This window comes from Panthera onca, chromosome B2, assembly GCF_046562875.1.
Source record: "Panthera onca isolate mPanOnc1 chromosome B2, mPanOnc1 haplotype 2, whole genome shotgun sequence".
Lineage (NCBI taxonomy): Eukaryota > Metazoa > Chordata > Mammalia > Carnivora > Felidae > Panthera > Panthera onca.
In genome coordinates this window covers 142,003,307-142,019,682 of record NC_138343.1, presented here as the reverse complement: position 1 = coordinate 142,019,682, position 16,376 = coordinate 142,003,307, and the positions used below count along the sequence as shown (strand labels likewise).

At 41.6% G+C, this 16,376-nt stretch overlaps 1 protein-coding gene across 3 annotated transcripts in view; it reads right to left on the bottom strand.

Moving 5' to 3' along the window:
- Nucleotides 1-1,008, bottom strand: part of TMEM181 (transmembrane protein 181) — a 72,606-nt gene extending 71,598 nt beyond the window's left edge. Inside the window, exon 1 of one of the 3 annotated variants that reach the window (XM_078447516.2) lies at nt 738-1,008. In XM_078447516.2, the coding sequence (XP_078303642.2) occupies nt 738-868 (131 nt within the window). In that variant the 5' untranslated portion in view covers nt 869-1,008. The remainder of the gene's footprint in view (nt 1-737) is intronic. The other 2 variants (XM_078447520.2, XM_078447519.2) reach the window with 2 other exon arrangements.
- Nucleotides 1,009-16,376: the final 15,368 nt, after the last annotated feature.

The following is a 16,376-nucleotide window of genomic DNA, read 5'->3' as shown; positions in this document are numbered from 1 at the left end:
CGCTAACGATGGACATGGTTTCCCATCAGAACAGCAAGCCCTCCAGCCCTCCTAGCTCTCACCTTAGCTACACGGAGAGGGTGCCAGAGATGAACACCGACAAGCCCAAACCAACAACTCCTTGGGGTTGCCGAACCATGACCTCCCACAGCATCTTCAGCAAGGTGCTGCTTAGCCCTGAGGCCATCTGCCCCCAACGCTCAGGAACATCCCAGCCTCAGAGATTTTCACCAAAGCCCAGGGGCTTGAGTAGCTCAAAAGAGAGGCCAAGGCCCTCCCTGCCTGACGCTGGAGGGGGAGTGATCCTCTCCCCAAACCCGGACTCAGCGAGGCCTGAGCAAGACCGTGGGGGCGGTAGGCCTGCGGGTGGGGGGTGGGAGGGGATGACAGGATGGGAGGAAGAGAGGGAGGAGCAAAGCAGGGACGAAAGCCCGTGGGTCCCCTTCTCCGGATTTGAGAGTCTCGGCTCAGGTTTCTAGGGGATGGCTATACAGCTCTTTACCCCGGCTCCCTGATCGGCAGCCAGAATCCACAGACCTGCCCCCATTTCCGCCCCTCCTCCCACTGCTCGACACGCGCCAGGGTGAGGTGGCGGCCCAGGGGCTGGACCCTGCCAGGCCGGGAGCGCAGCCCGGTTCCCGGACTAGGGAGGCGGGGGTGGGGGCGGGGGCTGCCCGAAGCCCGGGGTCCGCGCCCCCTCCCCGTAGCCCGGCCGGCGGGGGCTCCCCCGCCCCTACCTGTAGTAGCGGTCATCTCTGAAAGGCGTGAGGTCCTCCTTCAGCTCGCGGTACGCCTCCTGGAGCCGCTTGCACAGGTGCTTGAGCTCGCTGCAGAGCGGGGGCTCGAAGGCAGGGTACTCGGCGTCCATGCCCGTGCCGCGCCCGCCGTCCCGGCGCCGAGCCCTGCGTCCCCTCCTCCCGCCGCTCCGCCCTTTGTATTGCTTCCTTCGTCCCTCTCTCTTCCCTGCTCCGGGGATCGGGGGCTGCCAGCGCACTGGGCGGGACCGAGAAGGAGGAGGAGCAGGTGGCGGGGGAAGTGGGGAGGGGGCGCGGGGGGAGGTGGGGCGGGGCGACACGAGGGGAGCCGGCCCCTGCGGGGCTGCCGATGGGATCCGCTGCCGAGCCGTGGGGGCCTAAGGAGGGGTGGGTGCCGCGCCCATCGGCCGCCGCCCAGGGAGAAGGAGCCAGGGGGGAGATCCAACACAAGGTCATCTGCCGCCCAGGACAAAAATATGAAGGGCCATCCTCTCTGCTGCTCGTGTTGGGAAAGGGGAGAAACTGGAGGTGACAGAAAAAAAGGAAAATGGGGCTTGGAGACGGACCGAACAGGTCAAAGGCTGGAGCCTGCTCCACGTTCAGCACCATGGACAGCCCCAGACTGCTTTCCCCTCCCCCCCCCAACCCCCTCCCTGGGTTCTGCTTGGCCTAATGCAAAAACATTTAAAACCAAGCCCATTCTGGTTATGTCATAATAAATATTTTTTAACGATAAACGAATGTGTCCAAAATGAGATGCCTCTTCCCACACGTTCTATAACCACGGGATCTGGGGGTGGGGGGAGGCAAGGGAGTTTCTCATCCTCTACAAGCTGAACACTAGAATATAAAATAGAAACTCACAAATTAACACATCTTCCGTGGGACTAGTTATCTAAAGATGGTGATGGTGTCATTTCTTGTGAATTTTCACAATAATAAGTGAAGAAGCAACTGTTCCTCATGAGGTCGGTGCATTTCCACCTGAATTCAGGACAGGTTTACACACAAGATTTATCTTTTTTATGTATTGGGAAACATTTTGCAAATATACATTTTAGGCCACCACTTACACTACTGAATATAAATTATAGAATACAGGTCCCAGGAATCTGTATTTTTCAAAGCTCCCCAGGTGACTCTAACCATCACTCCTTTACATATTCTCAGAATTCCCATGTTATGCTCTAATTTCACCCACTCTTCCATGCTCTTTTTTTATAAAACATTTTTATTTTTAAACAATCTCGACTGAGCCAGCCGGGCTGCCCTATCCCCATGTTTTATTTCCTCCTTCCCCTTAGATTTTGGAACAATGTTTCGTCTGCTAGCCAAGCTCTCTTGTCAAGTCTTGCAAACATTCCCATAACTTCTGATTATCCTGTACCCTGCACAGTTCAGTTTTAGCCTTAATTTGTTAACATCTCATGTATTTAAAAATTTGTATTTAATAATCTCTGGGGGGCAAAGAATAGAGCTCAGAACTGTCTATACCCAAAATACAGTGCAGAAAGACACTCTAAGAAGAGGGCTTCAGAAAGCATACATGCTGATTTGTTTTCTGAAATGAGATAGGGATGAGACCAGCATCTGCCACATTTCAAATATTTTATAATTGGCTACAGAGAGTTTCTCACTGGGGGAAATATTAATCAACCTCGAAGATACACCAGAACACTTAAAATTCCTCTGGGAAGACTTCCTAACTTCTCCAGCCTCAGCCTTTTTTTCCCTTTGAACCACAGTAGCCCTTGGAGGACAATGCAAGTTTTCTGACTCCAAAAGTATGGGGTACTAACTTATTTTGTTGCCTCTTTCACCACAAAGAGCTAACACTGCTAGATAAAATATGACATGTACACACCTGCATATATATATATATATATATATATATATATATATATATATATATATATATATTTTATATAATATTGCAAATGTTATGCACAGTTGAGCCATAGAGTGTACTACAATTACTTTTCCTTTTCTACACATTTTATTTCCTCTAGAATTAGCCAGGTCTTTTTTATTACTTAGTTGCCTATGTACTAATCTGTAATTCAACCTCAGGTCCTCCCAAAATTGCCTAACTCCACTCTTGAGATATTCAAATACATTATGCATTCTATCAATTTCATCTTTGAGAAATCTCTTCTTAGCCTTCTGACCAGTTCTGGACCGGTTGCCCGATGCCTGGTGCACGATTGTTATCTAAGCAATCTCTCCACCATCACCCTGAGGATTCTCTTCCCTCATCTGTTTGGATCCCACGTCTTTCTCTTTATTGATGAAGCATATCTTGGAAGTGCTTGGAAGCTCCATGACGTCACTTTCTCTGCATCCTGTAAGTCAAAGCAGTGTAGGTCCAGTCCAGATTCAAGGGAGTTAACATGATTCAACCCCTTGATAGCAGTAACATCATGCTCAAAAGAGAGGAGGGGAATTATTTGGGGCTATCTTTGAAGATGATTTTTTATTCCCATTTCAGCACAGTTCAGCTGCCCATGATTGCGGCCAGTGTGTCCCAGTCCAGATACCCTCTATTACATAGTCCTAGGGAATCAATCTCTAGTTTCCTGCTTTCCAGTTAGAGAATGACAATTGCTCAGTTGCACAGAGTGGAAAAAGATTGGGAAATTTAGCTCCTTCTCAGACTCTTGATCTATCCTTCTGGTTTTTAACTGAGGTACAACAAATATAAAATGTGCAATTTTATGTGTATAGATTATCCAAATTTTATATTGTATTTACCTATGTAACCACCACCCACATGAAGATATAGGACACCCCAGAAGGCTCTGTCTTGTCCTTTTCCAGCCACCCCTCTCCCAGTGGTAACCACTATTCTGGCTTCTATCACTATAAATATTTTTTTTAATATTATATGAATAGAATCATATAGTTTGAATTTTTCTGAGTTTGGCTTTGTTTACTGAATATTATGTCTGTGAAATTTTTTATGTTGTTTCATATAGCAAGCAGTTCATCTCCTTGGTTAAATTTATTCCCAGGTATTTATTATTTTGATGTAATTGTAAGTGGGATTACTTTCTTAATTTCTCTTTCTGTTACTTCATTATTAGTCTATAAAAATGCAGTAGATTTCTGGGGCACCTGGGTGGTTCAGTTGGTTGAGCGTCTGACTCTTCGTTTTTGGCTTAGGTCACGGTCTCATGGTTCCTGGGATCAAGCCTTGTGTCGGGCTCTGCACTGACAGTATAAAGCCTGCTTGGGATTCTCTCTTTCCCTCTGTCTCTGCCCCTCCCCTGCTCATTCTCTCTCTCTCGCTCAAAATAAATAAACATTTTCTTAAAATGCTGATTTCTGTATAATAAGTTTGTATCTGCAATTTTACTGAACTCCTTTATTAGTTCTAATAGTTTTTTAGTGGAGTCTTTAGGGTTTTCTATATACAGTATCATGTCATCTGCAAATACTGACAGTTTTGCTTCTACCTTACCAATTTGGATGCCCATATTTTTTTCGTGTCTGATTATTGTGGTTATGTTCATTTAAAAAAAGTAAGAGTAGATATCCTTGTCTTGTTCCTGATCTTAGAGAAAAAGTTATCAGTTCTTCCCAATGAGTATGTTAGCTGTGTATTTGTCAGATAAGGCCTTTATTATGATGAGGTATGTTCCTTCTAAACCCACTTTGTTGACAGTTTTATCATAAACATATGTTAAATTTTGTCAGATATTTTTTCCTGCATCTAATGAGGTGATCATATGCTTTTTATCATTTATTTTGTTAATGTGGTGTATCACACTGATTTATTTGCAGATATTGAACCATCCTTGCATTCCTGGAATAAATAGTACTTGATATTTCTCATTGAACTAGGTTTGCTAATATTTTGTTGAGGACTTCTGCATCTATGTTCAGCATGGATATTGGCCTGTAGTTTTCTTTGTTGTTGTTGTTGTTGTTGTTGTTGTTGTTGTGTCTTTGCCTGGTTTCAGTATCAGGGTAATGCTGGCCTCACAGAATGAATTTCAAAGTTGTCCTTCTTCTGCTATTTTTTGGAATTGCTTGAGAAGGATAGATATTAGCTCTTCTTTAAATGTTTGGTAGAATACATCTGTAAAGACATTTGTTCTGGATTTTTGTTTGTTCAGAGTTGATCACTGATCAATTTTGTTATTAGTAAACAATTTGTTTAAATTTTCTATTTCTTCCTGACTCAGTCTTAGAAGATTGTATGTTTCCAGGAATTTACCCATTTATACTAGTTTGCTCAAATTGTTGGCATATAACTTTTCATATAGGCTCTTATAATCCTTTATATTTCTATCGTGTCAGTTGTTACTTCTCATTCCTTTCTGATTTGAGTGCTTTCTCTTTTTTTCTCGGTAAGTCTGGTTAAAGGTTTACCAATTTTGTTTACCTTTTCAAAGAACCAACTCTTGGTTTCATTTATCTTTTATATCTTTTTTGTCACTGTTTTATTTATTTCTGTTCTAATCTTTATTGTTTCCTTCTCCTACTAACTTTGGTTTTTGTTTGTTCTTGATGTAGGCCGGTTATCACTATAAACATCCCTCTTAAAATTGCTTCTGCTGTATTCCAAAGATTTTGAACCATTGTGTTTCCATTTTCACTCGTCTCCAGGTATGTTTAAAATTTCTTCTTTGATTTCTTCACTGACTCATTGGTTGTTTAGTAACATGGTGTTTAGCCTCCACATGTTTATGTTTTTTCCAGTTTTTTTTTCTTAACATGCAATTCTTTGCTCTTCAAAGAAACCATGCAATGCTTCTTATTTTTCTGGCTCTTAAATGAGATATTCCCTGGATATACTACTAATGGTAGTTTTATTACCAACAACTATAATAACAGAACCATTTTATTGAGCACATAACATGTGCTAGACACTGTGATAAGCACTTGATGGTATTGTCATACACCGCAATCCCAGAAGTTTTAAGAGATAGTGTATTAGTCAGGCTCTCCAAAGAGAGAGAAAGAGAGAGAGAGAGGGAGAGAGAGATAATAGATAGGTAGATAGATAGATAAATAGATAATAGATGATACATAGATAAATAGATAGACAGACAGACAACAATGAGGAATTGGTTCATGTGATTATGGAGACTGAGAAGTCCCACAATTTGCCTGTAAGCTGGAGATCCAGGAAAGCCAGTGGTGTGATTCCAGTCCTAGTCCAAAGGCCCATAAACCAAGAAAGCCAATGGTATAAGTCCAGGTATGAGGGTCAGAGAAGATAAGATGTCCCAGCTCAAATAGTGAGTCAGAAAAATGGGGCAAATTCTTCCTTTCTCTGATTTCTACTCTATTCAGGTTTTCAGCAGATTGGATGACACCTACCCACATTGGGGAGGGGAATGTACTTTACTAAGCCCACCGATTCAAGTGCTAATCTCATCCAGAAATAATGTTTAATTTGGGCACCCCGTGGCCAGTCAAAGATGCATAAAATTAACCATTACAGGTGGCTATGCTGTTATCACCTTTTCGAAATAATTGATGCACAGAGGGGTTGAATATATGTACATAATTCCAGAGCAAGTAATATGAATGGTATTTGATCCCAGATGTGTCTAAAATCAGAAAATTCACTTTTACTCAATACATGGTACAGTGTCTACTGAGGTACCCCATTAAAGACCAACTGTTTGGAGAGTGAGGTATTGTAGCTCTATTTAAAAAAAACAGCTCTGTTTCCCTGATTTCATGTAGCATCATGCAATCCATTGAAGATACATCCTATATTTAAGGACAAATAAGGCTAAAACTTCTAGAGTGTTGTTAATAGATAGTAATATTCATGCATATATATTCATGAATAGTTGTATTTATGTCCTCCAGCCTGCCAGTCTCATGCCAGTGCCTCCTACTGACCAAATCTGACAGGAAGCCAGATCAAGGGAGCCCAGGTGATGTAGTCCATAGACATCAGCCTTCTGGGACACAGAACTAGACAGCAGAGAAGGGAGGTACATGGATCTGGGGAGGGAGGCAAAGAGAGAATGGCCAGCACACCCTGCTCACAGAATTTTCCTCCAGTGTCAGTAATCCATGAAGTTTGCTGCTTGATGGTAGAGTCCATACAAGAGAATAAAACCAAGCCCCAAGCACAGCTTCAGCTCAGAGGGAAGGGTGTTAGTTAATCCAGGGTAGCTGGGGGCTCCGGGGAGAGTTGTTCCCTGTCACAGACTTGTGCTAAAGCTTTTGAAGATGAGGCTTATGAACCATTGAATACAACACTAGATCAACACTGTAAAGGATAAGGAAATTGAGGCCCAACATGATTAAGCCGTTAATACAATAGCACACTTGGTAGCAGAGTGGGAGCGAGACCCCATCCTCCTGTCTCCTGAGGCAGAGTCATTTGCCCATCTTTTTCTGAAAAGGACTCAAGGCATGTCTAGTCCCGTAAGACTATCACCATCACTAGACACTTCTGGAAATCTTACACAAAGCCACGATTTTTCTCAAAGCTTCCTTCACATTTAATTTTAACACAATTTCAGCTACAAGCAACATAAAAATGACTCATGTCTTATAACGAAATTAACAGTGGTGCTTTGTGGTAAACTAGCCACATCAGGGAAATCTTATCTACCCGTGTTTTATAGAAGGACTAGCTCTCTGGCTTGTAGCTGGAATCACTGAGAGACTGATGGGCAGGGAGGTGATGTGGGAATTGCTACCACCCACTCAGCTGTCAGGGAGGCCCCGTGGTTACCTTGTTATAGGAAAGGGCAACATTCTGAGGTAAGTGTGTTGTGCCCAGATGAGCTTTCACGGAAAGCATACAAAAATGACTGAAATAGCATTGGTCTAGCTATGTTTTGACTGGTCATTTGTAAGTAATAAATTTGAAATATCTAGATCAATAAAAATGTCCTTCCACCAAAGCTTAATATAAGTGCCATCAAGCCAATTTGTCCTTACACAGCTGAGACTCAGACACTGATTCATGAAGATCACATGCTCTGATTTCACCACTTTTGCCAAGTGAGATTCTGGGCTCAGATATGAGTCACATCAAACACATGAAGTTCCCTGGCTTCGTGGTTTGCTGATCATTTGTCATCAACCATCACCAACCCTCTAATGCCATCCATCAAGTGAAATGCCCAAGCCACTCATGGGAATCCACAGGTGGCTGCACCAATAACATTGGACAATAGATACATCTTGATCTTTCTATTGAGCATAGGGGCAGAATTGGGTACTTACTTTCATTTTAATCTTAGTAAACATTATATACCACACAATAAGAGATACTATAAATTCAAAATTGAGTAAGAATCAGTTCCTGCCCACTAGGGATTCATAGTCTAGTGGGGAACACATGTGCAAACAGGTCCAAGCAATATGACTAAGTCTACAGTGGAAGTAAGTTCAGGGTACATGAATTGAGAAAGACTTCACAGAGGAGTTCATGCCTGTGTTGAAAAATGAGGAATGGAGGGTTCACTGAGTGGAAAAGAGGAGGAGAAATTCCAAACAAGGGGGACAGTATATACAGAGTTCATGTGAGGACAAAGTGTTTAGGAGCCAGTAATAATTCAGCATGGCTGGACCACAGAATTTGCTTCAGAGTGGCAAGAGTTGAGTCTGGTCATGTAGGCAGAGGACACACCATAAAGGACCTCTTTGATTATGATAAGGAGTTTGAGCTTTGTCCTGAATGCAGTGGGAGCCATTTAAGGACTTGGGGCAGGAGAGTGACTGGACTAAGTGAGTTTTAGAAAGAAGGTTTCTGGGGAGCAGGAGAGCAGACTAGAGGTAAAGACATTATGAAGTAGGAGGCTGTTACAGTTGTCCAGGTAAGAAGTGATGCTGGCCAAAACCAGCATGTGGTGGCAGTGGGATGGAATGCAAGGGATAATCATTGTCAAGACTTTTATTTTATTTAATTTTAATTTTAATTTTAATTTTATTTTATTTTGTTGAGAGAGAAAGCTCATGAGCAGGGGAGAGGTGAGGGGGAGAGAGAATCCCAAGCAGTCTCCACACTCAATGTGGAGCCCAACACAGGGCTCAACGTCACAACTCTGGAATCATGACCTGAACTGAAATCAAGAATTGGATGCTCAACTAACTGAGCCACCCAGGTGTTCCATTGTCAAGACATTTAGATGGTGGAATTTACAAGACTGGAATCTGCGTGGGAAAGGAGAATATATCTGGGGTGATTCATTTATTTGCCTTGGATGACTGATGGTGCACTGCCAATTGTTGGAATGATGGGGACTTTGGCTTTGGGCCTCCAGGCAAGCAGCACTCATGAACTGCACCATAGAGATGGAATTGTGCTTCTAGTTCTCTGAGATCAAATGCAGATAGTGTGACCTGATGCTCTAGTCCCATCATCTCATCATGGTGAGGCAGTGATAATATACACCTTTAGTAGGCTCAATTTGAAGACAAATAGACTATTTTTCTTGTGACACATAATATGATTGAGTAGACAATGTATTGAGAGATGTGTTCCTGTTGTCACTTTCAACATTTGGAGAGAGGTCCCTTTTCTCTTGTAGGATTGGCAGGGTTCTTCTGCTCCTGCCATTTGCCCTCCCTGGAGGTTGAGTGGAATCAATGCATTATTCCACTAGAGTCCTCTGTCTGGTCTGGTTCTTCTCAGCCTCATTGTAGACCCCACTTGTCACTATGGAGCATTAGTGACACACATCCTGCTCCAGAGGCTATTGAAGGCGCAGGTTCAGTGTGTCTATTCATCAAATGTCCACACAGACCTATGAGCAGTAGGACAATGAATATGATATCAAGACCCTCAAGCTGTGTGGGCAGTTTGCCCCCGTCCCCGAGCTGCTGAGAACTGGCCTCTTGCTTTCATCTGAACTATCACTCCAATCACTTCAGTGGGTCTACTGTTCTCCAGGCCCTGGTGGCATGCCTGGGTCTGCCCTTCTCTCCTCTTCATTAAAAAATAAAGAAAGAAATCCTTTTTTCTTCTCTAGATCTTTTCACCTCTTCCCCTTCTACTTAACTTCTACATCTTGGCTTTTGTACCAGTGTATTTGGCCTTTGTGGCCATTACTAACTAGGTCTTTGTGGTTGTCAAGTCATATTGTGCTATGTATTGTCTGGTCTTTCAGCTGTTTTCTTTTCTTTTTTTTTTTTTTTTTTTAATGTTCCCGGCTTTATTTTTTATTTTTTTTAATTTACATCCAAATTAGTTAGCATATAGTGAAACAAGGATTTCAGGAGTAGATTCCTTAATGCCCCTTACCCATTTAGCCCATCCCCCCCCACAACCCCTCCAGTAACCCTCAGTTTGTTCTCCATATTTATGAGTCTCTTCTGTTCTGTCCCCCTCCCTGTTTTTATATTATTTTTATTTCCCTTCCCTTATGTTCACCTGTTTTGTCTCTTAAAGTCCTCATATGAGTGAAGTCATATGATACTTGTCTTTCTCTGACTGACTAATTTCACTTAGAATAATACCCTCCAGTTCCATCCACGTAGTTGCAAATGGCAAGATTTTATTCGTTTTGATTGTTGAGTAATACTCCATTGTATATATATATATATATATATATATATATATATATATATATATATATACCACATCTTCTTTATCCATTCACTCATCAATGGACATTTGGGCTCTTTCCATACTTTAGTTATTGTTGATAGTGCTGCTATAAGCATGGGGGTGCATGTGTCCCTTTGAAATAGCACACCTGTATCCCGTGGATAAATGCCTAGTAGTGCAATTGCTGGGTGGTAGGGTAGTTCTATTTTTAGTTTTTTGAGGAACCTCCATACTGTTTTCCAGAGTGGCTGCACCAGTTTTCATTCCCATCCTTCAGCTGTTTTCTGCTGGGTGCCTCCCCACCCCCGCCTCAATCCTCTTCTAGCTGTGGAGACAGCTAAATGCCACCTACAGGTAAGCCTCACAATGCCTTGTGGACCACACTCAGGTCAGTAGCCTGGGGATGTATTACGTTGGACCAGACAGAATTCCCAAGAGTCAATCATTTGACCCTCAAAGAGGACTTTGGTTCACATCAAACTAGCCGAATTGGTTCATTTATAAAGATTAACTCCATGCCCAATTTGTACTGCATACTCCTTCACAGAGGGTCCATTATTTCATCACAGGAAATAACATGCAGGAGAAAATATTCTTTCTTTTCTTCTAGTCATACATATCTTAGCTCACTGATTAATTTGTGTTATATCTCTGCTGACACTGACACATCAAAATTTAATTCCAGGGATACATATTCTTTTAGCTGCTCATTCATACCCACTTTATCTTGACATTACAGATGGGCAGTTCATCACTATGAGCCATGGTACATAAACGTTAACTTCAGCATTTGTACTTGGGAACGACCCGCCTCCTTGACACTTTATTCTCTTACCCATAAAGTTCTAGCTATGCCATTGAACACTGACCACCCATTTAATTGAAACTAATCAATGTACAGCTGTTTAATTTGACATTATTTGACACAAGTGTTCTAAGTAAGAATACTTATTAGTATTCTTTGTTTCTGATGCAATAAAAAAATGTATTTCTAGAGGTTGCTAAAAAAAGCAAGTAGCATTATCATTTAACAGCTTTAAATTTCCCTTCCCCTTCTCTCTTTGGCTTTAATTAAGTTATGAACTTACCAAAGTATCTTATTATAGAATGTAGCTAAGCATTTTTTCTCCCCAGACATGTGTGTTATCAATTATTTTACAAAAATATAAACTTTACCTCTGAGTCAATTTCTCCCAAAGGAGGGAATACATAAGAAATAAATCCGCCTGTATTGCATTTATTCAACAAATATTTATTGAGGCTTACAGGCCTGACACTTTGTAATTGCAGGGAACTGTTCTGGGAGTTGGTATTGGGCTTTTAAAGCAGTTATGCCCTTTTTACTTAATTAAGAGGCAAGAGGTACCTGACTTGAGTTGAGCCAGGGCCCCTCCAAGTCATTCCAGCTCCTGGAAGAGACTCCTGCCCATCCTGACAGCTGCAGGCAGGACTAAAGAGGAGGATAGTTGATAACCCAATTAGTGATTTGTTTCTAGCTGTATAAAAACTTAGGTTAACTTACTTTCTTTCTCCTTTAGCTAGAAACTAAGTGTGAAAAATTCCAGGCCAAGAATAATTTATTACACTAGGTAAAAAATAGGGCTCTAAGAACACTTAAGCATTAGGCTGATCTGCCTATTTTTCTGAGTTAACCCAAAAGAGGAAACTCACACTTCAAGTGATTAAATGCTGGTTAGATGTGATTTGTCTGTCGAAATGCCAATTTCCTAGCAGGAAGGAGAAAGGGAGATGAGGTGAAATGAGCCAGCCATTTCTTAAGTGAAGATGGCCTGTAATTTTCATTTTTTATTTTATCCTTGTCTTATTTGGGTACTGGCTACATGGGGGTTGGCAGGGAGTGTTTCCTCTTAAAAGAATATTTCTACAAGTGTTTGAATAAGAGAGGCAGGGTAAGTTACTTGAAAGTTGATGGCACTTCTCACTAAACCTATTTGGCTTGATATTTTCTTTGCAGGAAGCTTTTCTACTAATGATTACATTTCTACGTTTTCAAATCTAATGGCATACAATTGTTTATAGTATTCTTACTCGCTTAACTTTTCAAAGTTTCTATCTGAAGTCACGTCCCATTTCCATTCCTAATATCGTCTATTTGTGCTTTCTCATTTTTCTTCACACACCATGCCAGGTATTTGTCAAATTCATTGATCTTTTCTAAGAACTAACTTTTGATATCATGGGCCTTCTTGAATGTAATTTTGGTTTTTATGTTTATTAAATTCTATTATCTTTGTTTCCTTATCCTTTAAAAAAAAAGTTTTCTGTTGCTTTTTTTTCCCCAAATGCCTGAAGATGTGTATTAGCTCCCTAATTTTCATTTTTTTTCTTACATAAAAATAAGCATTTAAGGCTATAAATTTGTCTCCAAGCACCATTTTCATGGCATTTCACAAGTTTTGATTCATTACCATTCAGTTGTTCTTTGACCTATGGGTTATTTAGAATGCATTTCAAAATTTCAAACATTTAGACAGTTTCGTCTGTTTATTGATTAATACCTTAAATGCATTGTGTTCTAAGAACATAGTCTACATGGTACCGATTTTGTAACTTTGCTGATACTAGCTTTATGGCCTAGTGTATGATCAATTTTTATAAATGTTTCATGTGTGTTTTAAAGATTTTGTATTCTCTAGTTGTTGAGTGCCAAGTTTTATTTATATCTATGAAATTTAGCTTTTGGTTGTTAAATTGATCTATAAGTGAAAGAATTATGCTGTAAACTCCCGCCACAATGGTGGATCTGTCGATGGATTCCTATAGTTCTATCAAGTTTTGCTTTACATATTCTGAGGCTTTTAGAAAAGTTTCATTACAGAAGCTTTCACCCATTTTTGCTCCCTCCTTGTCCAAGTATACATCACCCCTCACCTGCCTCCAGTTATCAACACGCTGCCATTCTTGTTTCATCTATTTCCCCTGCCGTTTTGTTGTTGGGATCTTAAAGCAAATCCCAGATAGAGCATTTTACTTCAATACTTTAGTATGTTTCTCTAGATAAGGATGTAAAATGTGTAAGCAAAATATGCTGAGGCCACTATGTTAGGTGCCGATACGTGAAGAATTGCTCAATCTTAGTGAGTTCAAACTCCATGGTTTCCAGGATCTCCTTTGGAAAGTGGACCCAGTTCAGTCTTCTCTGGAAGAACGCAGTCAAGGTGCTGGGAGCCACCTGCTATGATTTCCTGTATCCAATGAATGGGTGCTTAGAAAGTGTTTGTGGTAATTACTTAACCACTGGAACTGTTAGGAATGGCCTTGGGAAGTCAAGCTTGCTCTCAACAGCTAGGAATCCTGTAGGGTAAAATACTTTGGCAAGGCCCCAAAGTCTTGATATTATCCTTGTTCTTTTCCTGCCATGACCAAGCACTTGGCAGAAATTAAGCAGAGCTCTTGGCAGTGTGGGGGAAAGGGGGTAACCGTGTGAAAGAATTCATGCCAAATCCAGGCATACAGCTAAACTTTCTAATTCCTACTGGAATTTCGCTGAATGAGACATTCTTATGACAAGTGGTCTCTCTGATGGGTGTTAGATAAGCCCTATTTATTATACTTTATATATACTGGTACTTACCATGTTCCAGGCACTCTACAGGGCCCTGGGCACGCTCATGGAGTCCACAGGCAGGACATGAACTGTTATATAGTCATCCTAATGAATGCCTGAGTACACAATGGGAGATGTGGTCCAAAGGAATGTAGCAAAAATTTTGATATAGACTGGGGCGAGGGAAGTCTTTTCTGCAGGCATGGTTTTGAAGGAGCTCTTAAGGAGGAGTGGAGTTAAAGGTAAAAGCAAGAGGAGATTGGAGAAGGGGCAGTTGGTGAGGACTTTACAGAGAAGAGCAGAGGTCTGGAACACAGAGACGGGGGGCAAGTGTTGAGCTGAGGCTGGAAGAGTAGGCAGGAGCAGGTAAGGGGTTCGGTCTTTACCCTAATGATAACAATGAGACTCGGGATAATGATGCACTGTTCTCAGCACTTCACATATGCTAACTCATCTAATCCTCAAGACTACTCTATTCAATGCACCACCATCTTATTCTCTTTTTGCAGCTGGGGAAATATACACAGAGTTGCTATGTAATCTTGCCCCAAACCACCCAGTTAGTGAGCCGTGCAACCATGCAGGCTGGAGGTGAAGGGTCTCATTACCAGGCTTGACTGCCACTAAAGGATTTTGAGCTTGAGCTCAACACAAGTTCTTGTTCGGGTTTGGTTTTTTATTTGTTTGTTTTTAAATTAAGAAAACTACTCTAGGGGTGCCTGGCTGGCTCAGTCAGTAGAGCATGCAACTCTTGATCTCGAGGTTGTGGGTTCAAGCCCTGTGCTGGGTGTGGAGATTACTTAAAAACAAAATAAAATACTTTTAAAAAATAAAGAAAGGAAAAGAAAACCACTCTGGTTGCTGGATGGAGAGTGGCCTGGGGTAATAGGGAGTAGGAAGATTGGTTAGGAGGCTAGGTAAGAGGCGATGGGGACTTATACTGGGGTTAGGGAAGCAGTAGGCGAGGAGAGTAGGGGGAGAAATGGCGGGACATAGTGGTGCACTGCTATGGAAAAGGAAGGTGAGGGAGCCGTCATGGCTGGCTTCTCACTGGCACAGTCGTGAGCCCTGCATCAGGCTCCGGAACACCAGAATGAGTCGGCTGGGGACAGAAGGGGATTCGGCAGAGTCTAATAGACAAAGAACTGGCTGGGACCATATACTCTGTGGGGCAGGGCTGCGCCCGCTCCATTCGCCATGGGATTACCTGTCTCCACAAGCGTTATAGTGGCTGGTAAGTAGGAGGCACCCCTTAAATATTTGCCTGTTAATGGAAGGACAATAGAAACATCTCTGTCCTGAACCTGCCAGCTGAGTAACTGTGGATGAAGCACTTCACCTGCTTGGATTAAATGATCCCCTCATTTTCATCCTATCTGAACCTGGGCTAATTTGCATTCTGAAAACAGCACACGCAACCAGGGATGGGCTGGAGTCAGCTAAATGGTTAAATTTTCAGGAATGTTGAGAGTGGATTGTTAAACAGTCATTAGGAAACATTAAATTGCTACTTACCTTGTATCTCTTTCCAACTCCTCTTTCAGTGGCATTTGTAGGTTGCTTGACATTGGCTCCAGTGGGAATATTTACACCATGGAAATCAGTTAGAGCCGTTAATAAAGGGCCGATTTAGTTTTATTGTTTCAAGTCTAGGCTCTAGACTTAAGAACGTGATGGAGACAATGTTAAAATGCAGTTTAAATTGAATATTATTTTCATTGTAAATAGCATAAAAAATTGAGGAAATTTTCTTCAAATATTTGAAAACTATTATTCAACTTAGCAAAGAAATTGCTCATGTCATTAATGTCTGAATACAGTTCTGACATTTCACGGAACACACATCTTTGTTGTTTCACTTTTGTTCATAAACGGAAATGGAAATATCAACCACCATTTATGTCAGAACTACACTTGTTTGCCAACTGCAACCATAGATAGGCTATGGATACAAGCGTTCAGCAAAAATCAACAAAAGCACTCTGTGAGAATTAACTGGCTACATGACATCATAACAAAGAGCATTGCTTATTTTATTATTTGTAATTGTGAGCTACACAACCTTCACACCACTACAATTTATGATTTATTACAATTTATATGCCTATGTATATATATTCATGCATTCAGGGTTTTGTTTCTAGAGAGCTGGTTGCTAAACACATTACCAGGACCCGTTGCATTTACCCGTTAGCTGAAAGTATTGTTCTCATAAGGAGGGTAACTTGAGAAAAAGACAATAGCCAAACAACAGAGACCACTGCTATGAGGTCTCTCAGAGAGGCAGAGAAAACTATGTTGACCCCACAGCAAGGACATGGGCAGGTTGAATTACTTAAAAGGGAGCACAGAAAAGTCAGAGTTCTGATAAAGCTGCCATTTACATTTTACACTCACCACCTCTTCTACTGAGATGCTTGCAGGTGCAGTGACTGGATCCGTAGAGAATTAGATGTTCGATGAACTTCTGGAAACAGGTTGCCTTTAATAGTCACGTGATGCTAAACTCTCTCAAAGTTGC